The sequence below is a fragment of the Phyllopteryx taeniolatus genome, chromosome 15 (genome assembly GCF_024500385.1).
Source record: "Phyllopteryx taeniolatus isolate TA_2022b chromosome 15, UOR_Ptae_1.2, whole genome shotgun sequence".
NCBI classification, from domain to species: Eukaryota; Metazoa; Chordata; class Actinopteri; order Syngnathiformes; family Syngnathidae; genus Phyllopteryx; species Phyllopteryx taeniolatus.
In genome coordinates, this window is record NC_084516.1 from 4,137,289 (window position 1) to 4,163,512 (window position 26,224).

Sequence of the window (26,224 nt, forward strand, 5' to 3'; positions counted from 1 at the left end):
AGTCATGTCTGAAAACAGTCTTCCATTTTGGTTTGAAGAAGCCATTCTGGCTTGGTAACATCCCGCAGAAAAAAAGAATTCACCCCACAAAACCAGTTTCGCCTAGCAACATGGAGTTAGTTAGAAATTCAGCCCTGGATGTCAGTATGCTTTAGGCACACAAAATTGTTAAGATGTGTATCATGAGTAGACCCACAAAAAAAGTCTCAATAAGCCATGCTTGAAAAGACTCAAGTCTGCCATTTTGGTTCTAATCGGCCATATTAGGACCATTTCCAGGGCTACTTAAAAAAAAAAAAATAATAATAATAATAATCCTATAGATAGTATCCCATTGCTACCATGACACTAAATTGTGAATTTTGAATTTGTTGCATGTAGGTAGTGCATGGCAGTGAAGTTTGATGACTCGCTAAAAATACTCTTAATAAGTCAGCTCCACATTTAAAGTCGCAACCCTCCTCCCAATCCCGATGTTTAAAAAAAAAAAGATAGGTCAGTGAAAGAGTGGACTTGCTGTTTGTATTGGACTGTTAAAAGAGTACATGTAAAGTACATAGAAAAAAGGACATTTGACAACACATCCATAGAAATGCTGGTCACATATAAAACATGAATGCATCACGTACAAAGAGCACACGTTTTTTTTCCTGTACAATAGGCGGGAGTGCATCTTATTAACAGGGCAGAAAAATAAGCATTTTATACACTTAAGCTGCATGATGGCAGTGTGCGCACATTGGTCTCATAAGCTTCTTATCTGTATTATATACAATTTTTCAACACGTGAGTCATATTGTGGATAATAAAAACACCCGGAGATTCAATATGATCCCAAAAAGTTGTGCTTCACGACGACATTGATATGTTGGGGAAATCTTTCTGTTAGCATAAGACAACGCTAAGGACACCGTTTAGTTTACCGTGAAAGCAGGAATTAAAAGATTTTTGTGTGAGTGAGTAAGAAAACTTTCCAGGCAAGTTAACTCGCAGGTATCCATTTCCGAGAAGATATGCTAATCGGCTGTGCTTTATGATAATGCTAAATGGATAGATTCACTTTTTTTCCCGCCCCAGGCTTTGTGCTAACATTAGCTTAGCAAAAGAGCCAAACTTTGTGCTAAAAAATAAACTAAAAGACCACAGTTTCATATAGTAATCATTAGGATGGTGATTGCATTTGAAATGTATTCTTCCGACCAAAAGGTCGCAAACACCGCGTTGATACCGTTTAGAGTGGTTAAAATGAATAGTGCGAAGACGGCGAGTTCGTAGAGCTGCTACAGGAGAACAAAACCGCGCTAGCTAGCTTATGTCGCTGAGGATGTCCACGAAATGCAATGTTTGTTCACAACAACTGGAAACAGTTTAAGAACGACAAAAATCCTTATTAAAAGTGTCAATGCTAAAACGGGGTTAAAGAGCCAGAATAGCTTAGCATAGCTAGTTTATTTCTTTAAAAAATAAAAAGCATAATATAAACTTGAGTATTAAAAAACAAATAAAATCATTGACGTAAATAATGCATCAGATTCGTTGATAAGCTTTGCAATTTTTCCTAAATGTGCACTTGACGCAAATTAAATAATTACAAAAATGGAGACAAATGTTATGGAAGTGCATAAAAACGAGGTGGGTTGTTTACCCTTCAAAGAACAATTAATCCTCAACATTTAGTCCAATAGCTACCAAATTTCAACCTTCTCTCCTAAACAGATGAATGAAATTAAAGTACGAAATGTTGGCGTTTTTGTCAATTCGTGTGGGCAGACCATGGCGGTGAATTTTGATGACTCATCCTAAACATGAATATCTTTGTGAAAATTCAGCCCAGAACACAGTATGCTTTAGGCCTGCAAAATTTGGTAGACAGGTCTATCATGAGTAGACCCACAAAAAAAATCACTTATCGACATGAAATATGGTAGGCATGTCTATCATGATTAGTACCAAAAAGTCTCAAGAACCCGTCACTGAAAAGAGGAAGGAAGTCTGCCATTTTGGTTTGAAGCAGCCATTTTAAGGTTATTTTGGCCATTTCCAAGGTTCCTTCAAAGTGGAACGCCAAATTATGATTTAGTCTGACTGCTACAAAATTCGAATCTTGTACACGACACAGATTTGAGTTTTCTTCATTACGTGTTGGCGGAGCGAGGCAGCAAAGTCCGATGATGTCAAACGTGAGGTGATGTAATTGGTTAGTAGCACAACAGGAATGTTTGCAAATTAACGGCCGCCGTCAAATACTTACATCAGTATTGCACCGTGGCAGCGTATTGGGAGCGGTGGGATTTCGCATCTGGGAAAGAAGAGGTCTAGAAGGTGCGGTCGTCATTGCAAGACTCTGTGGCGTGGCCGAAGACCTCGCAGACATCGCAGTAGGGCCGCTCGTTGTCACGGTGGCCGCGGTAGCTAGAGTGCGGCACAGCGTCAGGACTCTGCGCCTGCGTGGGGCAGTCTTCCGTGTCGTGCAGGTCGAAGCGGTCGCAGATGTCGCAGAAGGGGCGCGGCGGAGCCTTCTTGTCACGCTTGGACTCTGCCAGCTCCACACTGACAAGATAGAGACAATGTTATTTTTTTTTTAGTCTATTATACATGATGAACGCGCAACTTACAATCAATATATGATTCAATCCAGTAAATAAGACATTGAAAAACTTGGCCCATGATAGAGCCAAAAGGTACAATTTGATGTAAAATAGATAGACAGTGCCTCTCTAAGATACTTTACGGTTGACCTAATTTATGACTTTTTTCGAGACATGAGCCATTGTTCAGCAGATTTTTTGCTTGCAAGCGGATAGTGAACCCGTTTTACATAATAAGCATCAAGGGTAAAACACGGTTAGAAAACCCACGCAAGTACAGGGACAACTGCCCGTGTACCCCGGCGTGTTCTTACCCTTCCGTGCCGTCATTGCCGATGAACTCCGTCAAGGCCAGCTTCTTCAGTTTGATCTTCAGCTCTTCGTTCTTTCGCTGCAAGTCGACGATGACGCTGTTCAGGAAGTTGATCTGACGGAACAAACGTCTGGTCAGACGCACGTTTTGACGAGAACGGTGGCAACGGAGGGGAGAGGCGTCCACCTCACCTGACCCTCAGCGAACTCTTTCTCCTCCCTGAGCTTCTCCAGAGCCTTGTCGCCTGCAGGGGGCAGCAGTGGCGAAGCAGTGAACAGACAACCATGTGATTCCAGGCAGCCCGCAAGCGACCACATGAGTAGCTTGCAGGCCAACATGATCAGTCTTCCCATAAATGAGTATTATTCATTATCAATAATAACATATCATAACAACATATTATTAAAGGTAATTTGAGCACATTTGTTATTTCAGAAGTGTGTATTAAAATAGTAGCCCTTCGCATTAATCAGCACCCAAGAAGTAGCTCTCAACTTTCAAAAATGTTGGTGACCGCTGTTCTGGACTACGGAGAAAGCTATAGTCCCAAGAGGAGCTACTAGTCTCCAGAAGAGACCATTTTAGTTATGACATAAGGTTTTAGTCCCAACATAAGGTTCAAGTCCTGACATAAGGTTCTCTAGTCCCGAGAGAACTCTTCTGGTCTGAAGGTTAATATTTAAATTTGTATTGTATTGTATTGCATTATATTGGCTGGTGTCACTATATTTTTTTTAATGATTTCATGAGCGTTTCCAGCGACCAATGTATGTCGGCAGCTCAAAGCAGCATCTACATATATATGTCTTCTCACCTGAGAGCGCCTCCTCTTGCTCGCCGTCCTCCGAGGCCGACCGTCCCATGAGCCTTCGCTCCAGGTCGCTGACGCGCTCGCTCAGCTGAGCTTTGTCGTGCTCCAGCGTGGCCACGGCCGCACGCAGCGTCTCGGCCACGGCGTTCTGGCCCCGCAACGCCGCCACCTGATGGGAGAAAAGCGAGGGGACGCCGTGAGGCTGATGATGAGGATAATGTTGGGGTCCTTTTATCTAGAAGAGCACCTCGTTCCTCAGTGTCTCCAGCTCGCGCTCTTTGTCGTTAGCGACCACGCCCCTAGAGTCCTGGACGCCAGAGTCCTCAATGGACATCTCTCTGCACACAAAGTAGCATTTTGATCCATATTTAGGTCTCCATTTTAATTCTTATTAAAGTCTCCATTTTGATGAATGTCTCCATTTTGATTTGTATTTAAGTCATATTTACTCACAACTAAGGTCACCATTTTGAGTAATATTTATCTAAGTTTTATTCATATTTGAGTGATTATTGTTATCTTATTTTGATTCACGTCTCCATTTTTATTCATATTTGTCACCATTTTGAGAAATATTTGTATCACATTTTGATGTATTAATTGATTTTATAAGTTTTATTTTATTTTTCAGTTTTATTATATTTTGATTTATATTTATGTCAGTATAATTCATATTTAAGTCATATTCTGAATCCCATTTCTATCACCATTTTGATTTCTATTCATGTCACATCTCATTTTTTATATACATTTTTTTTTTTATCAGAATTACTGGTAACCTTTCAATGCTCAGCGACTCTCCGTACTGATTTTTATGTTTTTACGTCTCAAAAGTTTTTGGGGTCAAAATGGCTGTCTGTTGTCGTACTAGAGCGACTCCAACTACCGGAGACAAATTCCTTGTGTGTTTTTGACATACTTGGCAAATAAAGATGATCCTGATTCTGAGATACATTTTCTATTTCCATCATTTCCCATGGGGAAAAGTATTTTCAAAATCTCAACAAACGTGAGGTCGACCAGCATCCTGTAACCAATAATGTTTGTCCTTAAGAGCTCCTGCTATACCGTAGCTTGAAGGCATTTTGTTGTTGTATGTGCTTGAATAAAATATATAATTAGAACAAGAACAATAACACAAACACGAGAGGAACAAACATCTGCGCTGCGGCGACAACAGCTGTTCATGCGCGCACGCACGGTGATGTCACTGCTGGAGTCAGGCGCCGCAAGGAGGACAGCGATTATATAACGGCAGCGGAGTGATGGGAGGAAGCAGAAAGTGTTGGGATTGCTGTTTTTGAAATGACAACTCAGCCAATTACATCCATCTGCAGCTCTGACATCATCGTAGGGAGGGCGGTGTACAAAATAAAAACGTGAGCGCACACGCCCGCACACACACACGTTCTAAAAATACATCTGAAAGTCAGGCAGAAGAGATCAACACAAACATCCATCCATCCATTTTCTGAGCCGCTTCTCCTCACTAGGGTCGCGGGCGTGCTGGAGCCTATCCCAGCTGTCATCGGGCAGGAGGCGGGGTACACCCTGAACTGGTTGCCAGCCAATCGCAGGGCACAACGAAACAAACAACCATTCGCACTCACAGTCATGCCTACGGGCAATTTAGAGTCTCCAATTAATGCATGTTTTTGGGATGTGGGAGGAAACCGGAGTGCCCGGAGAAAACCCACGCAGGCACGGGGAGAACATGCAAACTCCACACAGGCGGGGACGGGGATTGAACCCCGCACCTCAGAACTGTGAGGCTGACGCTCTAACCAGTCGGCCACCGTGCCGCCTCAACACAAACAACGTGAATAATTTGCTACTGTCGACTGAATTACTGTATTTCCTCAAAATATGGTCTCTGGTCTAATAGACATCATGCCTCAATCAATCAGCTGGTGTGCAGTCCACTTAAAAAAATAAACGCCTCACCTTGAAAAGACACCTTTTTCCCCCCAGGAATTTTTTGTTAACATGCTAGACAGTATGTTTACCTTTATAGTGACAGCAGACATCTTTACCACAACATATACCTGAACGTGGCATCTGTAAAGCTGATGGTGGAGTCTAAAGAGCAAGTTCTGCTGTACGCTGTATTTTCTCAAATAACCTCCGCTCTAATAGATGCCATGCCTCAATTTACCACCGGGTGTGTTCTCGACTGAACATCTCACCTCAAATATAATAAAAACAACAACAAAAAAACTGCAAGAAGCGGCAGAGAAGGTCCCCAACTAAGCTGCAGTAGTATTTATTGTTCTCACAGAGCTGGGAGAATCTATGCCCGAGACTATTGTTGTATGTACGTGTTGCTGCTCTGTCTGCGTTAAATTTTTAACGTTAAAAAGTCCCTTAATGATAATGCTCATTTCCAGTAGCCCATCTATGGCATTTCATATTATAAGTTAACATTAAGCTAATACACGTTTGTTAGGCAAAGTTATATGGTTTAATTAAACTTTTGGTGTTTGAATATACGTTTAATTCTCTTTTGTTTCATGTCAGTTTTACAGTAAACTTCAACTGGCAGTGACAAATAAACAGCTTTTCTCTATATCGCAGATTGTCACCAGTTGCCGGGTAGGTCTAGAATGGTATCCCCCCATAATAAGCGCGTTCCCTGTATAGGGGAATGTGTAATAAAACCCCTGAAATGGTACTTACATGTCCTTGCGGCCGAGGTGCTGCTGCTCCTGAGCGAGACTCAGCTCCTCTTGGTATTTGCAATTCTGCTGCTTCAGCGCGTCCAACTGCACACAAAACACACGTGGAAGTCAGGAAACACAATATGTCATAAATAAACCATACATGATAAGAAGAAACAGGTCACAGGACAACACGGACACAACGTTTAGGTGTACTAATGAATGCCTGCGAATGACTGCAATGCTTGAACGTGTCTAAAAATAAACTTTCAAACACGTGCAACAGGAGTCAATAATTAATTAGCACTTTGCTGCGTCACACACGTGCGCTTTTGTTTCACGACACACGTCCTTCACTTAGCAACATGATATTGGGTGGGCATGAATATCACACCTAGATGCAGGAACTCAGCCATTTTGGTTCAGTCATTTTAGGGTCAATTTGCCCATTTTCAGGGCCCGCCACATTTTGGGGAAAATTCAGCCCCCAAAACTAGTTTCACTTGGCAACGTGAAATTAGGTAGGTGTGTAAAACACAAGTAGCCCTACAAAAAAAGTCTCAAGAAGCCATGCCTGAAAAGACAAAGTCAGCCATTTTGGTTCAAAGCAGTCAATTGAGGGTTATTTTGGCCCTTTCCTGGGGTCCTGCAAAGAAGCAAGAGCCACAGTTGCAATGCACTTTCAGCCGTTTATTTTTGGCCAAACAGCTTCAGCCCTTGAAATCACTCAGTTGTTGTTGTGACTTTCAGCTTGGCCCAAAGTACAGTAATTACACTTTGTAAAACTAGTTTATTTCTTTATATTGTATATTATTATGTTTTCCCACAATACAGTGCTATGTTTCACAATTTCAAAAATGCTGCTGTTTTAGGGTGGCTGGGACAGACTAATTTGTGTTCATTACAATGAAAATCGTTTTGATAAAAGGAAACAGAGTTTCGAGCTTGGTCACGGAACAAATAAAACTTGTAAGTCAAGATACCGCTGTACGTTTTTTTTTTTTAATTAGACAAATGCACGACGATTTTAGGCATTCAACAACAAATAATACATATGAAAATGTGTTTTTGTTTCATGCTGTTATCTGTTATCGAGTCGCAATGTTGAGCTGCTGACCAACTCCGGGATGGGGAGTGTGTGTGTGTGTGTGTGTGTGGGGGGGGGGGGGGGGTTGTCCTTCCAGCTCCTTACAGAAGAGTCAGTGTGTGCTAAAAAGGCAAAGGGTCGTACCTGGTAGCCAGGCGAGTACATGCCGCTGGAGTAAGCGTGATGCAGTGCTGCGACGTCCATACCTGCACCAGTGCTCCCCCCACCACAGCACCGCTACACTGGCATCAATAACATGCTCACCCCCCCTACTAGCGTCACCAACACTGTACAACCACTGAGAGACTGTGAGGGAGACAGAAAAACCTCTCTCTGCATCTCTGGCTTCAATTATGTAAGCTGGACTAAGACCCGCCTCCACCCTCCTGCTGCTGCTCAGCCTTTTAGTTTACACGCCGCCGCCGACGTGTATCGCGGCAGGCTGCAAGCATCAGCTGATGTTCACACACATCGTGGACGCTAAATGTCACTCATGCCAGCCATTACAATAAAAATACATGATGAATTCTACTATGGCAGCACATTAAGTAGTGGCGGTTAGCACGTCTGCCTCCCAGTTGTGAGGTTAGGGTTTGAATCTTATATCACAAACATGGCAACAAAAGCATTCTCTGTCCTGGCTCTTCAGCACAATCTGGTGTAAATGTTTTTTTGTTTAGCAGACGGGAAGGGTACCCGTGACAGTAACCATATAAGAGGAACTCGAACTTATTATGACATAAAAAATAGTTATGCAATGTCCTTAATGTCCTTTTTTTAAATACATTTTTTAACCACATTATAATTTCAGACTGTATTTATGATTCATTTTATGTCATTTTCATCAAAGATTTCTTTATATTTCAAAAATGTTTGAATTTCTAACAGCAATGTATAGTCTCTCACAAAAGTGAGCACATTTTTGTAAATATTTGATTATATCTTTTAATGGGAAGACACTGAATAAACGACTACAAAGCAGTCAGTGTGCATCTTAACAGTAATAGTGTCAATTTATTGTCGCCTCAAAATAAACTCAACACGCAGCCATTAATGTCTAAACCGCAGGCAACAAAAGTGAGTATACCCCAAAGTGAAAATGTTGAATTTGGACAATATTTTATTTTATTAAATAACTGGGGGAGTTAATTATAAAAATAAACAATAATTAATATTTTTATTATTAAAATACCAAAATAATATACACATCTGAGATATTTTTTATAACCATATTACAAATGACCTGCCCCATCTGTCTGTTTATAACTCAAATTTGGCCCACCTCTAATTTACTGGCTCTTCAAAATAAATCAACACACATCCATGAATGAAAATAATGATGGCCACATAATATATTGACACCTTAAGCACAATTAAGAATTGTACACTTGGGGTTATACTCACCTTTGTTGCCAACAGTTAGTTAGGCAACATGTCCTGGGAACATGGGAACTGTTTTAAATTGTGCGGGGAAAAAAAAATGTCTATCATATATCTTCTTTGAAGTGACATTTCGCTAAGATTTGTCACATTTGACTGAGGCTTTACGCTGACATCAGTTTGATGTTGGAACAAGTTATTTCTCCTTCCATTATTCACATTATGCCGCGTGAGGATTACATCATCACACACTGCAGTGAGCAGATTTGAGAGCGTTGACGCGAGTGCGCTCAGCTGCTTTTAAAATGTGCGAAATGACTTCCTGTGGCCACTGTATCCAACAAGCTCTAACCTGCGTCTCCAGTGCTTTCTTCTCATTGGTCAGCTTCTCCAGGGACAGCGACGTCCCATCCGACGTCTCGATGGCCTACGTCGACAAGAAGGCAAACGTGACAAGCGCACTGACATGACTTATTACGACTGCGTTTGCCGCCCGAAATAATGTTTTATGCTTGGCGTTCATCGGAGCGTGCACAGGAACACTGAGTACACGGGTCCCTGGGGGTGAAGGTGCTCTATTTAAAGCAGGGGTCCCAAACCACCGGGCCACAGACTCCATTTGGTACTGGGATGCACCGAGAGACTGAACAAAATACATTTTATTGATCATCAGAGTCTGAAAGAAGTTTGAATACATCTTAATACTAGTTTTAAATCAGGTGTCGCCTGTACAGGCTTCTGTGAAAATGCTTTACTCGATCACCTGATAGGGGGATGAACAGGAGCAATGTGTGCATGTGTGAGTTAAGCGGCACCCTGCATGTCACCAAATGTCACTGAGAACATTTCTTATTGTTCCGATGGGACATTTACATCCAAACTGTGTGCTTATTTCCTTTACAAAACATGACAACAAGAGTTAGGTGTCCCAGCATTAAAGATCCCCTTCCATCAATGTTTTGATTTTATTTGTATCATCTTTAATGTCTTTTTATCAGGTTTGTGAGATAATTTGGGTTGGAGATGCACAAAATGTCCTTTTTCAAGTTATTCTATTCTTGGCCTTTTCTGCCTGGCATTTGAGATGGCCGGCTTACTCATTAATATGCGACATCATGTAGATAAGCTTTGCTCTGATTAGATCGTTCATCTTCCCCAAATTAAATATGGAACCCAGCTTCTGGTCCATACCACGGTGTCTGCTAGTGTCTAGAAGCTGGGGGTGGCCAAGCGTTCATAGCGACGTTGTTCGATGTCTTACCGTCACTGCAAAGCACAAGTAACCAAGCGTTGGATTGTTGGCTCACTACTAAGGAACGTGATATGAAAGCGGACGTGGGTGAAAATAAAAAGAGAGGGGGATGTTTTGGTGTTCAACAAACTGCAAATATGTCAAACTTAAACTATGTCACAGACTCATTTTGACCTACGTGAGGTGTAGAACAGTAGAAAAAAATGGAAGGGGACCTTGACATACACAGTAAAATCCAATGTAAAAGTTACCCGAGTCAGGCGGGCGTTGAGTTCTTGTTCTCGACACTGGCTCGCCTCTTTCAGTGCCTGGAATTCCTTCTTCCACTGCTCCGCTTCTGACAACAGCAAAAGTCGCACACAGATATATACAGTTTATATAGTTTGTGCATCACGATTTAATGCTGCAATCCAATTAAGTGTGCTGCTCCTTCTGGTGTGCCCGCCTTGGCCACAGAGAGGCCGTAGAATACTACAGCTATGCAGACACAAACGAAGAAGAATAGTCCTTGTTATTCTACTACTATTGTAAGTGACTCAGTAAGATACGAGTATTGGTCATTTTTCGTAGAGGACAAAGAATATATGTATTGTTATATAATCTGTCAAAATGTGTTGCTCCATAGTTTGTGCTCAAATATCTGTTGCTTCAAAAACCGTGACTATTGATGCTAACCGTTAGTATGTCAATGCTGTTTTCAATTATATGTTAGCATTAAGCTAGCGGGCCATTCTTAAAGTAACGTTGTTTGGTTGTTTTAAATAAACGTGTAACTCTTTTTTATGTTTAGGTTAAAAGTAAACTTCAACTGGGTGTGGCAATATACAGCTTAAATCCTCTTTTTTGATGACTTGTTCACTATTTTCCAAAGTGCTGCTTATTGTGAAATTAGTAAGTGATTTTACTGCCATCATGCAGTGCTCTAGCTTGTACTCGCAAGTCAAAGCAAAAACAAAATCGGTCGAACAACGGGTCGTATCTGAAAAATGAACGTTTGGTGGCTCATATCGCAAGGTGACAAGTTAGGCGGCAGTTGCGGTGACAGTTAAGGTCGACAAGTGACGAGGCAGTTGAGGTGAGGTGGTGTGTTGTTTACCTTGCGCGGCCTTTGCCATCCTGGCGCTCTCCTGCTTGGCCTGCTGATGCTGTAGTCTCTGCACAGGAGAAAGACGGCGGTGAAGACGCAATAACATTCTTGTCCTTTGACTTCAGCAGGCAGGAATGAGCTTTGTGGACCAAATGCCTCCTAATGAGGCCACTTTAACAATGCCCTCAAGCCCAAATAAATCCAAACAAGCGGGTGTGCTGTAAATGGCTCGTCATGTATTAGCTAAACTTAAGCAAAACGTGGTATTGTTTTCCGGGGGATAACGTTTTTATCTTATGAGGTAAGACTAACTAAAATGATATTGCAATCCCCTGACACCATACAAATATGCGGTCAGCAGTACAGTAAACCCCCGTTATCCAGAGCCCTGCCGCAACTTTTAAAAAACTGCAAGAAACTGATGCCGCCAACACCCAAAAAGGTTTTAAATTTGATCCTCTGTAAAAATAATCACGCGAAAATGAGACCTCCGTCGTTTGTTAGCTTGAACTTGTAAATAGTCATTCACAGGGCAAAAACATACACAAAGACACTCCGTAACTTCTGCTAACAACCCTGGCTAAACTTAGCTCCTCCTCGACATATAAAGATCTTCTACTCTCGAGATGCATCACTTCAATATACTTCTTTGACACCAATTACTACGCTATTAGCCAGGTCTTGGACTGTGCTTAACTGAACAGGAATGATTCAGATCAGTCTGAATGGACATTTAGTGAAGGCATGTCTTGGACTTTAATTTCTTACCAAGCCGCTCAACTGCTGTTGCAGAGAGTCCTTATCGTCGTGCATGGACCTAAGCTCCTTGTCTTTGCGCTCCAGGTTCACGCTCAGCTCACTAATCTGCAGTAGACAACATACGCAACATGTTCGCCATTCTTTGATGAAGGTATGATATAGCTTAAATATAGAAGTTCCAATTCACGAGCGAGCCAGAACCGACCTTCTTCTCCTGGGACTGGGCTTGGGCCTTGAGGCTGGCCAGCTGCTGCTGGGAGAGAGACGCCGCGTCCTCCTTCTGCAAAGAAGCCCGCAAACGCAGCTGCAGGTCCGACACCTCCCGCTCCAGCTCCATGATGCGCGAACGCTCCGACACCGTGGCCACCTGCATGGCGAGGAGGATATCAAGTCCTCTTTTACACCATCCGCCCTGATGTGAGCTACGTGCTAGCATTAGCAGTGGCTAATGGCTGAATGGCGAAAACTGAAGTCGAAATAATTCTTCACGATGGAACCTCAGTTTTGGTGATCAAACTGTTCAAAAAGTCTTGACTTAAACAAAATCGTACGAAAAATTAAGCTAACTTTCCCATAGGAAATAATGTAAATCTAATTAATCTGTTCCAGACACACCAAAAAATGCTTTAAAAATACATTTAATAAAGAATACCAAGTAGTTTAAAATAAAGAAAACAATGTCAAATTAATACATACGACTAACGAAATGGTAAATTAAGATTAAACTTCAATTTTACCTTAATTGAAAACTCTTGATGAAGTACGAAATACAGCGAGGGGCAGCGATAGAGGAGATGTTATTGTTTGTAACGGGAATCCCCCATTTTCGTACTTTTCTTCGAGTTCATTCTTGAATTCTATGGTGTTTCTCGTCTTCTTTATTATAAGCCCTGCACTTGGAACTTTCTTTGCCCCATGGTGGCTTATTGCGCTATCACTCAAATAAGCACACACAAAAAACAACGCTAACTAGCTCTTAAACAAAAACATGTGACATTCTGTATTATTTTTTGTCAAAGGTACTGCTAGGGAACGGTGTGTTGAAGTTGAGGTAGTATCAAAGTTATAACAGAGGCAGGATGGCAGATGATTCCCTGGGTTCTGTGTAAAAGATAGACAAATGCCACATCTTCTGTTAGGGCACCGACGTCCTAATTTTGTTGGATCTCTGTCTGAAAGAGGAACACGACAACCCTATCTGGATTCACAAGTGTGTCAAACTAGAACGATTTTGGATACAGCTCTAGTACTGGCCGGCCATTTTGAGATTTTACCCTGGTGTCCTCTAAATCCCGCTGGAGTTTGTCAGCTTTGGTCTTTTCAAAGAGCAGGCTCTGCTCAAGCTCCTTAATACAGGCGTGCTCCAGGCGGATCTGCGTCTGTTAGTGCGAAAGAGAGAGAGAGAGAGAGACAGAAAGCAGCGAGAAAGGCGCTAATGTGCATGCTTTAGGCCACACCAACACATAAGAAAGCAGCACAGAAAGGAAACACTTCGTCATACAATAAAATGTTGCAACAAGGTGTAATAAACAAGGCATGTGCCAGCAGCTAATTTAGCTTCGACGAGAGGACAAAAGAGAGTCCGTCTGGTTAGGTGACATGTAAGGCAGCAACTGCGGTGACGGGTAAGGTTGTTGAAGAGATGTGAGCGGTGAGGTGGGAAGTGAGGTGACACGGAAACTGTCAGGTTGACAAGAAAGGTGACAGGTGAGGTAAAGAAATCAGGTGGTAACAGGTGAAGTGGCAAAGTGAGATGACAGGTAAGGTTGGCGATAGATGTGACCTGCGTGGTGGTAAGTGAGGTGACAGGTAAGGTGACAGGGAAAAGTGGGCAAGTAAGGTAGACGGGTAACATGGTTGGTGAGGTGGCAGATGACCAGTCAGTCCATCTGCCTTTGTCTTCTCTCGTCGGTCCTAAATTAGCTTTGAAAAAGATAGACAGGTATCAAGAGGAGGACAGAAAAACATCACATGCGTGTGACTGAAGCGGGAATAGATGTTGCCAGAAGAAAGTACAGCTAAAAATTCGGAGGAGGCATCTATCTGAACACAGATGCAGCTGAAGTTTAAAAGAAAATAAAAATGGCCTTTATGGAGCCATTCCAACCTGTTTTTTTTTCTTCTAGTGGGAAAATTGGGGCGTCTATCAAAGGGAGGCGTTTATTCGTTTTAATTGAATGATGGCGCACGGCATCTATTAAGAAGAGGGATGGGAAAACTTTTGCCTTCATTTGATTTTTAAAATGCACAGATTTGTAGGTGTGGTAAAAAATACAATTGTGAAAATGTCTACGTGAAATACATTATGTAAAATTGGTCATTTTAATAAGAAAACAATATTCATTATTGTTTGTTATTTTATTATTTCTAATTCATTTTTAAAAAACAACCAATTATTTATCAAATATAATTTTGTCCACATTTTACATTTTCACTTAGGGGTGCTGTGACTTCTGTTGTCACTTCTGTTATTGGCTGAGTTATTTTTGAGTCGACTCTATTATACAAGCGTTGACAAAGAAGTTTCCTTCCTCAGTCATCTGGAGGTGGATTCATGTTTTATGAGGCATGAGTTTTTAACCTGGGCTTCATAAAAAACAGATGAATTACATAAGCGTAAAGTTACCTCCAGGTCACCTTTGGTGATGCACGCCTCCTCCACGCGAAACTGCAGGTCTTCTACTTTCCTGTTGCATGGCGGAAGAAGAAAAGAGTCAAGAAGACTTTCGGGAGTTGAAAAATTTGAAGCAACATCACCCTAGAGCACGGACCTCCGCTCCTCTTCCAGCTGGTTGAGCAGCTCCACTTTGTCCCGGTCGGCTGCTTCCACCATGGACCTCAGCTGGTCCAGCTTGGACTCCGTCTCCATAGCGTACTTACACATGTAGAGTAGAGGAGGCAAAAATTGTACTTACGTAAGAGTACTGCTAATTTACAATAATGTGACTCAGGTAAAAGTAAAAAGTACTCCTCCAAATAATTACTTAAGTACTCAATGAAAAAAAAAACTACTCAAGTACAGAGTAAAAGGTGAGTAACATCTGATTTTGTTTTGTCAGAGGTGGGTAGGGTAGGCAAAGCTTCGACTCACATAAGAGTGCTGCCACTTTAGAACAATGTGACTGAAGAAAAGGTAAAAAGCAGCCCCCCAAATATTTATTTGAGTAAGAGTAAGTACTGTGAAAAAAACTACTCAAGTAATGATTAACTGGTGAGTAACTTCTGATTTTTTTTTTTTTTTTTAATCAGTGCATGAACATCAAATAGACAAAAAAAGAACATGCGAATGAGCAATTTAAGATTTTGCCCAACAATATTTCATGACTAAAACAATCATTAAATCTGTATAAAATAAAATAAATTAAGGCAAATTCAGCCACAAGAAATTGTCTTAAATTAACTGAGTTTGTTTACACGTAAAAAAAAAAAAAGCACAATAGGCTCACCAGACAAAGATAAAAATTTTTAAAAAAAAGGAGCTAAATATAGCGACCAAAGTAGTCCACACTGACTGTAGTTTTTTGATCTAGCGCCTCTCTCTTTGCAACCATGTTGTCGGTGTAAGACGTGCACATTAGCTTGCGACGATGGATAAATGTTGAATTTAATTCCACAGAGTTTGGTTTAGTTCCTTTCTATTAAACAGGCCATGAATATGGCATTTAAGAGTGCACATTGTAGTTATGTATAATTGGCCTTAGGATAATCACTGTGTCCTTGTAAAAATGTCTTCCCTGTAAGGGGCCCCAGATCCCCAAAATTTTGAGAACCCCTGGTATATCACATACCTGGTCACGGCCCTTCCTTAGCAGGGTCAGCTCCTGCTGCACCTCCCCAGCGTGGCTGGTGGCCTTGGCCACCTCACAGCGCTCCAGGTCGCGCTCGGCTAGCAGTTGCTCGATGTGCTGCTGCTTCTCCTTGAGCGCTTCCTGCAGCGCCGTGGTGCCCGAGATTTTGCGAGCGTACCTGGCCGACGTCTCCGTCAACTGAACAAAGAAGAGAACAACTACATCAACAAAAAATTCACACGGCGAGAGTGACGAAAGCGCTGCTGTCTCACCAGTCCCGCTCGGCTGGGTTTGCCACTGACGGAGGAGGCTGTGGAGCTGATGGAGCTGATGGAGGAGGCGCTCGGGCTCCTCTTTAGGAGGGACCTCCGGCGGGAGCTCCTGGCTTTGGTCGGCGTGGTGCACGGGAAGCCGATGCGCGTCACCTTGTGGACGGGGGCAAAGAGGCCGTACCGCGGCATGCACTGGAAGTACCTGAGGGGGCAGGGGAAATGACACGCAACACAATCAGGATGTTTACATGATAGAAAAATACAAATATGGGCACAGACTGGAATCTAAACAGTGGAAAACACAGGAAATCGTGGAAATAGAAATAGTCTGCGTCAAAGTGTCGTCATCATGAAACTTTCATTAACTGTAAGGAGCAATGGTTCGCAAACCTTTTACAACAATTACCAATTTAAAAAATACTTAACTGCCCAAGTTCCACGATATTAACCAACAATAGAATACAAAGTGTATTTAATTTTTACTGTAGGCCACTGTAACATTATTAACAGGGGCTAGTGTTGCCAAATTTGCAAGTTTTTGTCCAATTTTTCAAAAGCGCAACCAGCAACAAATCTAGCGACTTGTTGTGGCATTATTGGAGACTTGAGGAGCTCGACTAAAGTGGGTGCGGGTGAGCGGGTGTACTGCGTACCTGGTGCCCGCTACTGCCCCATCGTTCTTGCCCAGAGGCTCATCCAACTCCACGCCGCACCAATCCCCTTTGGCGAAGTCCGTCTCGCCCAGGAAGCGCACCACTCCCGCCTTGGTCCCGCCCACCTGACCGCAACAGACACAACGTAAACTAATAGAAATTGCAATTTGGATTACTGGCTTTTTGTATATGGGTCCACCAGATGGCACAACGTTTTCCACAATTAAAGCGTGCAGCAAAACACGCTTTGCAGTTTTCCTACAAGAATGCCTAGCTACTAAAATGATAAATGTCTAAGTATAGATGGTGGAAAAAGGTGTACAGGGGGCACTCAATTTGTCTTGTTTTTCCATTTGATTGTTTTATATCTATGGACTAGAAGTGGAAAAAATGTCCAGTGTGCCCTCGTCGTTGCTCTAGTGTGCTGAAATTTCTTACTAGTGAGGACAAAGAGTGTACTAGTACATGAAACTTAAGATAAATACCAAGGATATGGACTAAATGCACAAACATCTTTCCAATGAGTACCCTCTATAGATGGAATCATTTTGAGCTTTTCCTTGGGAACGTCGATCGTACCAGGACGCGATCTCCTCTCCTGAGCTCCCGCTTGCTCTTCTTCACGGAATCCGTGTCAGACAGGTTGGACATCGACTCAGTGGATTGGACAGTTCGATTCAGCACGCCAGTTATCCTGCCGCCGGGAGGACCATTCCGTAAGTTTTCGACGCTCCCCGTTGACGGCGTCCCAACAGGCGCGGCCTCGCTTCCCGCTTGAGTGAGCTTGGCCTGGCCCCCGTTGGCCTCCTTCTCCGGCAGGGGCGTCCTGGACAGCTTGGGGGGCCGCGTGAAAATCCCCCTGCCGTCATCACACTGGAAGTAGCGCACGCCCGCCACTGAGCCGTCGTTCTTGCCAATGGGCTCGTCCAGCACGATGCCCGCCCACTGGCCCGGGGCAAACTGCGTGCTGCCCACGAACTGGACGTGGCCGGGCTTGTTGCCGTTGATCCAGACCCGCTCCCCCATCTGGAAGTCAGCGACGCCATCCTGGTCGGGGGAGGTGACGCCACCGCCGGGGGGCTTCTCAGACGGTTTTGGAGTTCCTGCAATTGCAATTTTCAAGATTATTAGGAGGCTCATTTGGCCCAGTGGGCCTCCACTCTTCTCATCCCATTTTCCTCTTGCCCCCAACTTATCTCTAGTAATATTTGTTGGTCCCACTGTGAACAGAGAATATATGCCTGAGAGTATTGTTGCAGGATCTGTTTGTGTGTTGCTACTTTATGTGTGTTTAAGTCGAATTTGTTTGAAGGTTTAAAATTACTATGACGTCCATGCAAATTTCTGGTAGACCGTCTATGGTGTTTTATAATATATGTTAGTATTAAGCTAGGGGACTTTTGTTAGATCCAATTACATAGTTTGGTGTTTAAATATACAGTGCTTAATTTTCTTATAATTATGTGTGAGCTGTACAGTACTTCAACTTCAACTAGGAGTGACAAATAATCAGCTTGAAGCAAGCACACTTTGCCTCTTATTTGAAGAATTGTGCGAGCCTGTGTCTTCTTTCCATTTCCTCAAAACGATGTTATACGATAATTTCCCATTTCTCGACACCCAGAAAGTGAAAACAGAAATACTTTTAAAAGTGTGTTTAAATAAGTCTAAGTGTGTTTTAGGAAGTTCAAAGGTGTTTAAACTATTTTCAAAGAAATTATATGGTGTCTCTATGTTGCAGATTTTCACCTATCGTGAGGCAGTTCAGGAACTTATCCGACACTGTATAAAAATAACACAAAATACGGCCACAAATGTTATCTTATATCTCGGCTCTTCTGTATTGGAAAGCAAAACATCAATAGTTGGCCTTTTTAGAAAATAAAGGATGCAGATAAGTGGGACCATCACAGTTTTAACAGTCTGAGTTACTGTGCTATAAAAACACCACGAGCATTTGGTCTACACTAATGCAGTCGTAAATTCTGTCCTTTAAGGGCCACTAGAAATGGACAAAATGAGGCACAGTTTTCCTTTTTTGGAGGGGTGTGCGGTGGCGAGGTGGCACATGAAAGCCTGATTTAGGGACTCCTGTCTTGGGTTCTTACCTGAGGACGGGGTGGTCTTTATGGGCACTACAGGTGGACGGCCTATTTTAGTGGGAGGCTTAAGCCCACTAACTTTGCCTGCTGTACTCATGGCTCCTGCTTTGTCCATTTTATGGAGGGGAGTCCTTCCCCACCACGTGATGGATGGGACCTGAAACACGTACAATCAGCTTTTATGTATACGGCTGATGTACAGTACAGTATTTTCAAACATCGTCAGACAGGGCCTCTGTATAAAGCGAACTCCACCGATTTGTGAGATACATATTTGAGAATTTTTCTATAGAACCTTACTAATATCTAAACGGTAGATGCTGACAAAGTAAATAAAATATCACTTAGTGTAATGCCACCAAAACGCACTGCTCCTTTTAAGCTCTTTTTTTTTTTTTAATGGTCTTGCTATAGTGCAGAATTTCACCTATGGCAGGTGGTTCCGGTATCACTCACAATAAATGCGGGGTTCACTGTGAAAGAAAAGTCCCAGGACTGGTCACAAAAGCTACATTTCAAAACCAAAATACAATTTTTTTAGCCTGATAGCATAATCGCCTCAGTCATTTTTAACTTACTGGAACAATTTCAATAAAAAGAAAAACAATGTGCTTGGTAAAAAAAAAAAAAAAAAAACGTTTTCTTTATGTCTGTGTAGATTCTTAGTCATGCAGGTCATGGTAATCCACAATTAAGGTTGTAACAATTGGACACTTGTTAGTTGAACTCTGAACATTGTTTTTTTTTTTTACTTGTTTTAAAAAAAAAAAAAAATATGACTTAGGCAACTATGGTGATGTTTCATGAATGTAAACAAATAAAAGGAATTTGACTTAATTTGTTATTTTTTAAGATTTCATTTTATTATTGCTTCATTTAAAGTGATCTTGTTGGGCAATATGATATCTGAACTTCCACAGTCCAATTTTATTTTTTTGTCTAATTGAGTCATAGGTTTAAAAAAAAAAAAAAAAAAAAAAAAAAAGTTACTCCTCAGTTACTCAGTACTTTTTCCACTGAATACTTAAGTAACAGTACTCTGACTTGAGTAGAAATTGTGGCAACTCTACCCATTTCTGATCAAGCGTTAACTTCCATACTTGCACCGCTGACGAAAGCGATCCATACCTTTCTCTGCATCATCTTTTCAGCGGATAACTGTTAGTCAGGTCCCATCGAAATAAAACACGACTAGGTGAGTACGTGAATGGTGGACCGCGAATATGCGGGGGTACACTGAATACAACAAACGCAGGAAACGGGAACTCCGTCGACAAATCTCTGCTCGCTAACCCCGCCCAGCCGGCGCGCTAGCACCAAAACAACCCGGAGTCCCCCGTCTCCTGTCAAATGTCCCTGATGTCAGCCTCCAACTACTTTTTACGACTCCAAATTGTTTCAATACGTCAGCCATACATAAAACACAATAAAGGCATGTGGTGTGTTTGTGTCGGGAGTCGTCTTGGACTGACTTAAACGAATTAACCTTCCGAAAAACACTCATACTCCTTCACGAAAAAGGTGTTGTTTCAGTTTTATTTTTCACAACAAAAATGGCGTCTCCACTGTGGTGATGTTTTAAACTTTTTCTGCTATTTTTAGCCCTTTTCATGTCGGTGTAATTCCAGGGCTAGCTAGCAACAGATTAGCAATAATAAAGGCGTAAACCGAGTGGGAACGACTTTTAACATAAATGACAGCGTGACGCCGCTTAAAACGTGACAGCTACGTAAAATGTCGACGTGTGGTGTGGCAAAGTGTCGCCGTGGACGCTTACTTGCTGCCAGCCGGTTTTGAATGCTGCCGAGTACCGTTACATGACATGTTTTTTTTTCCAGACAGGCAGCCTTTTCCCTCTCCTCCTCTTCTGGCTCGGTCTCGCCTAGCGTGACGTCACAGATTTACTCCACGCCGCCTTCAGTGACCTCGCTGGAAACTCGGTTATCGCGGAACTCCCCGCAATCAAAGCCTAACTGCACTGCGGTGTGAAAAGCCGTATGAACTGCTGTATTGCATATCCTTGTTATCCATCTTGGGCAAAACTGTGTACTAATTGATATCTGCGCCCCACTAAGTACTACAAGTGAAGTGCTAGATATTACTGTAACTGGCAATGTTATGGTTCCTCCTCCGACTTCTGACATACAATTCTACTGGTTTACATTTTGCGCTTCACCGGTAGTAATACTCAAGCACAGATGTCAACTTAGTGCACTGTTGTGCCTCACTAGTAATATGTAGTTGTCCTTTTAACATTCATTTGATATCCACCTTAAGGTTGAATATTAGTATGAATCTGTCCTTGCAGTATGATTTAGTCGAGCCAATGCTGGGCAGCTCTTGGAATTTATTTTTTTTTTTACTGTAGTTGACAGTAAAAGTACATTTTTACTTTTGTAATGATGTACATTTCAGTCTGTACATTTTGATTTTAGTCAGTACTTCTACTTTTCCCAGAATCTCTCTTTACACAAGCATCAGTACTTCTACTTAGTAAGTACTTTTGTCATCTCTGCCTACTGGGAAGTGTAGTGACCCGGAGGAGAATAAAAGACAAACAGTAAATGTTATCATCTGCATCATGAACAAACCCGCAGACGATTCAGCTCGAAAGTAGCAGGGGAGGACAGATGAACAACCCCGAAAAGAAACATTTTAATGGTTTTTAACAAAGGAAAAATGGAATCTCAGATTCTACGCTTTTGAGGGAAAAACAGTGTGTGGGTTAGAAACATCAAAGAAACCAAGAAGAAATTTCAAGTGAGTGGCCAGGTGCTGCGCATTTTATGTACAGTAAATAAAATAGGTATAAAATGACGTTAAGGTGTACATTTGGCCAAGTTGTTTCAGGTCACATCAATTTTTTCAGTAAAAGTGCACATTTTGGTCTTCACTTCTTCACCTCGCCCAGATCATCGATGCTGTCGTCATCCACCTGAAACAAACAACATATTTGTACTCTTTAACATTAGCACAACAGTTTGTATACGGTTAGTAACTGAGCAAATTCAGCTTTGGTTAGCTAGTCCGAGCTTCCTAATATATAGTTAGCCAGTCTGAGCTTCTTTGTTTACAGTTAGCCAGTTTGAGCACATTTATCTACAGGTAGCTCGCCTGAATGTCTTTGTATACAGTTAGCCAGTGTGAGCTAATTTAGCTACGGCTATCTAGTCTACGCATTTTTATATATGGTTAGCCACTTTGAGATTATTTATCGACAGTTAGCTCGACTGAGCTTCTTTATATACATTTAGCCCGACTGAGTTGATTTAGCGATGGTTCGCTAGTCTGAGCTTGTTTAGATATTTAGCCAGTTAAAAATAATTTTGTTAACTAGTCTGAGCTTCGTAAACAAAAATAGCCGGTTCAAGATCATTTAGTTAGCTAGTCTAAGCTTCTTTATAAACCGACTTTGAGGTCATTTAGTTAGCTAGTCTGAGTTTCTTTATATAGTTAGCCAGTAAGTCAATTTATCAACAGTTAGCTAGTCTCAGCATCTTTATGTACAACTAGACAGATTGAGTTAATTTATCCACTGGTAGTCTGAGTTTCTTTATGTAGTTTGACAGTTTGAACTAATTTAGTAACGGCTAGTCTGACCTGTACAGAGTTATCCAGTTTAAGATCATTTCATTAGCTAGCTAGTCTGAGCTTTATTTACAGTTAGCTAGTTTGAGGTATCGACAGTAAACTTGCCTGAGCTTCTTTATATAACGTTCAGTTAGCTGGCCTGTCCAACTTTATATACAGTCAGCTAACTTAAACTACTTTATGTAGTTACTTTGAGTGACTTTAGACACGGCTTGCTGGCTTGTTCTGCTACTTTACATACAGTTAGCTCACCTGACAAACATTATATACTGTTAGTCTGAGCTACTTTATATCGAGTTCAGTAGTTAGGGCCACCTGATGTCCACTTCTTTAGCATAAAGCCTGTGATGGACAGTAACGTATTTTCCAAATGCCCTAATGTATTATTGTTGTTGTTTAGTATAAGTCACCTCGGGCCACTTCTCTTGAATGACGTCGATGATGTCGTCGGTGAAATCTCCCTGAATGATGATCTCGTCCTCTGCCGTGACAGAGGCGCCACAGGAAAACTTCTGAGCAAAGAACCGCTGAGCCTCTTTCAGCTCGATGTCTGCCAACCGTCATCGACACATTACACCGCGTTTAAGCGTACATAATATGGCGTAAATGAATTTATGCAATAAACTCACCAAATGTTGCAAGGCCACACACCCGCGTCACATATTTCTTCTTGGCTCGTGGGATTTTGGCTATCGTCACCTTCTGAGGCACAGTCTTCTTCTTCTGTTTAATCTGACCCCGCCCGCCTGGGCAGGAAATCAAGACAAGTGAGCGCAATGGAGGCAGCAAATGGCGCAATTTACTCAGGGTCGACTGCACTGCTGCCCAAATGGGCTGCAGGACACATTCAAATCAGTTACAGTGTCCCCCTGATATATTGCAGATTCTTAATCGATCGTTTATGGGTTTTTACAATATACAGGCAAGTCCTTCACACCTTCAGTGTAGAACCATGCTGTGCTGCATGGAACTCTACTGGGAAAAAGGCAGCGTATTTAGGAACAAGAATAAGAGGGAGACCAGGTCCCCAATTTAAGCTCCAGTAGTATTTGTTGTTCTCACGGAGCAGGGAGAATACATGGCTGAGTATTATTGTATGCTCTGTTTGGATTTTTTGCAACTCCACATGTTAAAGTAGCAGTTGTTTGAATGTTTATGATTACAGCAACATTTATGCTAATTTAGCCTGTCAATGGCGGTTCACATTGTTAGCGTTAAAATAGCAGATTTTTCTTAGATTAAATGATATGCTTTGGTTGAACAAGTCGGTGTTTAAATATACAATGTTAAAAAAAAAAAAGAACAAACCTCTCTTCTGCTTCTTCTTCTCCTCCTCCTCGACACCAGGGGGAGCGTCTCCAGCATCGGGGTCCTTTTTGGGGGCTTTGGCTGCGGGGCCAGTTGGACAGAAGGACACAACACAAACGGTTGAACACCAATGTCGGAAAAAAATAAAACTACAACTTTATTGACACTCACCGAGAGTCATCCGGGCAAAAACATCCGGGAAGTTCTTCTCCAGCCACTGCCGACATTTGGCCGGCTCGGGCATGTACTCGCAGTACTATCCATGTAATAGATTACAATTAGTAATGTGACATAAACAGCATACTTAGTATTCCACGCTTGTTACACTTACCTCTGAAGGCAGAGAGCACACTGCGGAGGGCAAGAGGGAAAAAAACTGGGATTAATATTAACTACTGCATCACAGAAAAGATGAGAGACAGGATGATATAAAATTCCAATTGTCTTGTGAAAGTCTGCTATCTTAACACCCAATGCAAAACGCCATAGACATGCTAACAAAACTAGCACCAATATCTCGGTGCTTATAAACCATTTAACAATTTATATTTGAACACAAGCAGACCGCATACAACAGTCCTCACAGGCATATATTTTTTAATCCGCTGCGAAAAATGACTACTATTACGGCAGCTTAGTTGAGACAGTCTTCTGTTTTTCATCATCAAATCTACACGTATGTCTGTATGTATTATACTATCCTCTGGTGGCTCAGGTGCACAATGCTCATTGAATTATGATACACAAGCTGTTTGATTCTTTATATTCTTTTGAATTGTGTTACTACTTTGTTTTAATAAAGCACAATACTGTGGAATCCTATTTTTCTTGAGAAAAATTGTGTTGGTGTTTTTGGGCATTTCCATTAATTATTTGAGATATGAGAGCCTCAAGTTACGAGTGTGGTCATGGAACAAACTCGTAAGTCAAGTTACCACAATTTTTCTTTGAAGACAAATGTGAAAATAACTCTTGCTTCTTTGGATAAAATGCCCTTTTTTAAAAAGATGCAAGTAAAAACCTCTGCAAAATATTTCCGGCTTGGACGCACATACCCCAGGACAAAAATATGTGGCTACGTCACTGCTTTTCCAATCTTATTAATTGGCAACGTCTTTGGAAATGTTCGACCCGATTGACTCCACAATGGCTCCTTGCCAAAAAATTTGAAAATAATTGCGCTCACGTTGCCTGCTTCTTTGTGGGAATTAAAGTCCCGGAATGTCTTTTTGAAAAACTGTCACAAGATGGGTCAGGAAAGTGGCTAAATTGACAACACTGACTCTGCTTTAGTAACCTAGCTCCTTTCAGTTCACAGCCATGTTGTCAGTTTAAGCAGTTCATATCAGCAGGGACATGGTTTAAACCACGGCCAGCCCTAGATATATATCTTTGTATACAAAAAAAAAAAAAACATACCTCCACAGTAAAGAACTTTCAATGGGTACTTTGAATCAGGGTCGACCGTATCATGTTCTGAAGAGTCCATCTCACTAGTAGCCATCACAAATTGTCTGGAAAATATTAAACATCGTTTCATTTATTTACATCAAATACTGTATCTTTGTTTATCTCTCTATGCCAGCATGAATAGTGACAGGCACAACAATTAAATGTTCTTCCATTAGATGGCTGAAGGTCAAATGAACCTGTATATCCACCTGTCATTATTCATACAACCGAATACTAGCTTTGCGTTTAGCTAAACTGGACCTGATTTCACACTGTGCAAGGACAGGTAATCATTATTTTCGTACACCGTATATACTTTTTGTTAAATGTTTGTTTGGTGGAGTGCTTAAAAAATATATATATTTGCAGTCCTGATGAAGTCAATGTTATCTTTTCTTTAAAAAAGTGCTTTTCTTTTATAAGAAAATTTGTAAATGAACCCAAACTTCTGAACTGTAGGAAATACAGTATATATATTTTTTTTTTAATCAGAGAGTTGTACTGTGTGACCACATTTTTTTGTGCTATGAAGTTTATCATTAGCTTCCTCGTTAGCATCCACAGCTAAATGGATGAACCGGCTAACACATTTGGGTAAAAAGGGCCAAACTTTTACAGAATTTTAACAAAGTACAAATGTAGAATTGTTTACATGCTACGCTTCTCGTAATTTGGCTTTTAAAAACACAGTCACGTTAGAGCAACAGTTTTTTTTTCGTTTTTTTTTCTGCTACTGTTGAGTCACACAGCTGTCACCGTTAGCGGCTCGTTAGCTTTAGCAGGCTAGCTCCTCTGCCACAAAACTGAAGGGAAACAATCGCGCTACGCACCCCGCAGAATATCCGTTAAAAGTGATTTCTTCTCGATAACAACGTTGGCATCGTTGGCGTTGATGGACGCTTCAGAAAGTCATTGTTTTTTTCCCCCAGGTGCTATCGTAGTTTAGTTGGCGTACTTTGAGCACGCCTCACTCGCAGCGCTTTTCTCGCTCGCGGGATGGAAGAGTGGCGCACGAAAGGGTGAACGCCGGCATTAGCGCCCTCTGCCGTTTTGGAGAATAATTACACATCCTGGTATGGGTTGTGAAAGTCACTGTCATCGTTTAGTTAAATTTATGTCATATT

At 41.7% G+C, this 26,224-nt stretch overlaps 2 protein-coding genes across 4 annotated transcripts; both read right to left on the reverse strand.

Moving 5' to 3' along the window:
- Positions 1–503: 503 nt before the first annotated feature.
- clip1b (CAP-GLY domain containing linker protein 1b) lies at positions 504–20,788 on the reverse strand. 2 transcript variants are annotated; one of them, XM_061747695.1, is made up of 20 exons: positions 20,527–20,788; positions 18,756–18,906; positions 17,227–17,750; positions 16,648–16,772; positions 15,995–16,196; positions 15,723–15,920; positions 14,706–14,809; positions 14,561–14,621; positions 13,209–13,313; positions 12,140–12,301; positions 11,944–12,039; positions 11,185–11,242; positions 10,340–10,425; positions 9,189–9,263; positions 6,389–6,474; positions 3,960–4,050; positions 3,716–3,881; positions 3,093–3,145; positions 2,903–3,015; positions 504–2,550 (listed from the first exon to the last, which is right to left on the reverse strand). In XM_061747695.1, exons 2-20 carry the CDS (start codon positions 18,862–18,864, stop codon positions 2,316–2,318), a joined length of 2,649 nt encoding a protein of 882 aa, XP_061603679.1. In that variant the 5' UTR covers positions 18,865–18,906; positions 20,527–20,788; the 3' UTR covers positions 504–2,315. The 2 variants fall into 2 exon arrangements, with proteins under 2 accessions (XP_061603679.1, XP_061603680.1); XM_061747696.1 differs by lacking the exon at positions 13,209–13,313 and having other exon boundaries at positions 20,527–20,780.
- Positions 20,789–21,391: 603 nt separating this feature from the next.
- denr (density-regulated protein) lies at positions 21,392–26,121 on the reverse strand. 2 transcript variants are annotated; one of them, XM_061747706.1, is made up of 8 exons: positions 25,931–26,121; positions 25,068–25,162; positions 23,980–23,999; positions 23,820–23,904; positions 23,649–23,729; positions 22,970–23,086; positions 22,751–22,890; positions 21,392–21,684 (listed from the first exon to the last, which is right to left on the reverse strand). In XM_061747706.1, the coding sequence occupies exons 2-8, from the start codon at positions 25,150–25,152 to the stop codon at positions 21,640–21,642; spliced, it is 573 nt and encodes a 190-aa protein (XP_061603690.1). In that variant the 5' UTR covers positions 25,153–25,162; positions 25,931–26,121; the 3' UTR covers positions 21,392–21,639. The 2 variants fall into 2 exon arrangements, with proteins under 2 accessions (XP_061603690.1, XP_061603689.1); XM_061747705.1 differs by having other exon boundaries at positions 23,649–23,737; positions 23,819–23,904.
- Positions 26,122–26,224: the final 103 nt, after the last annotated feature.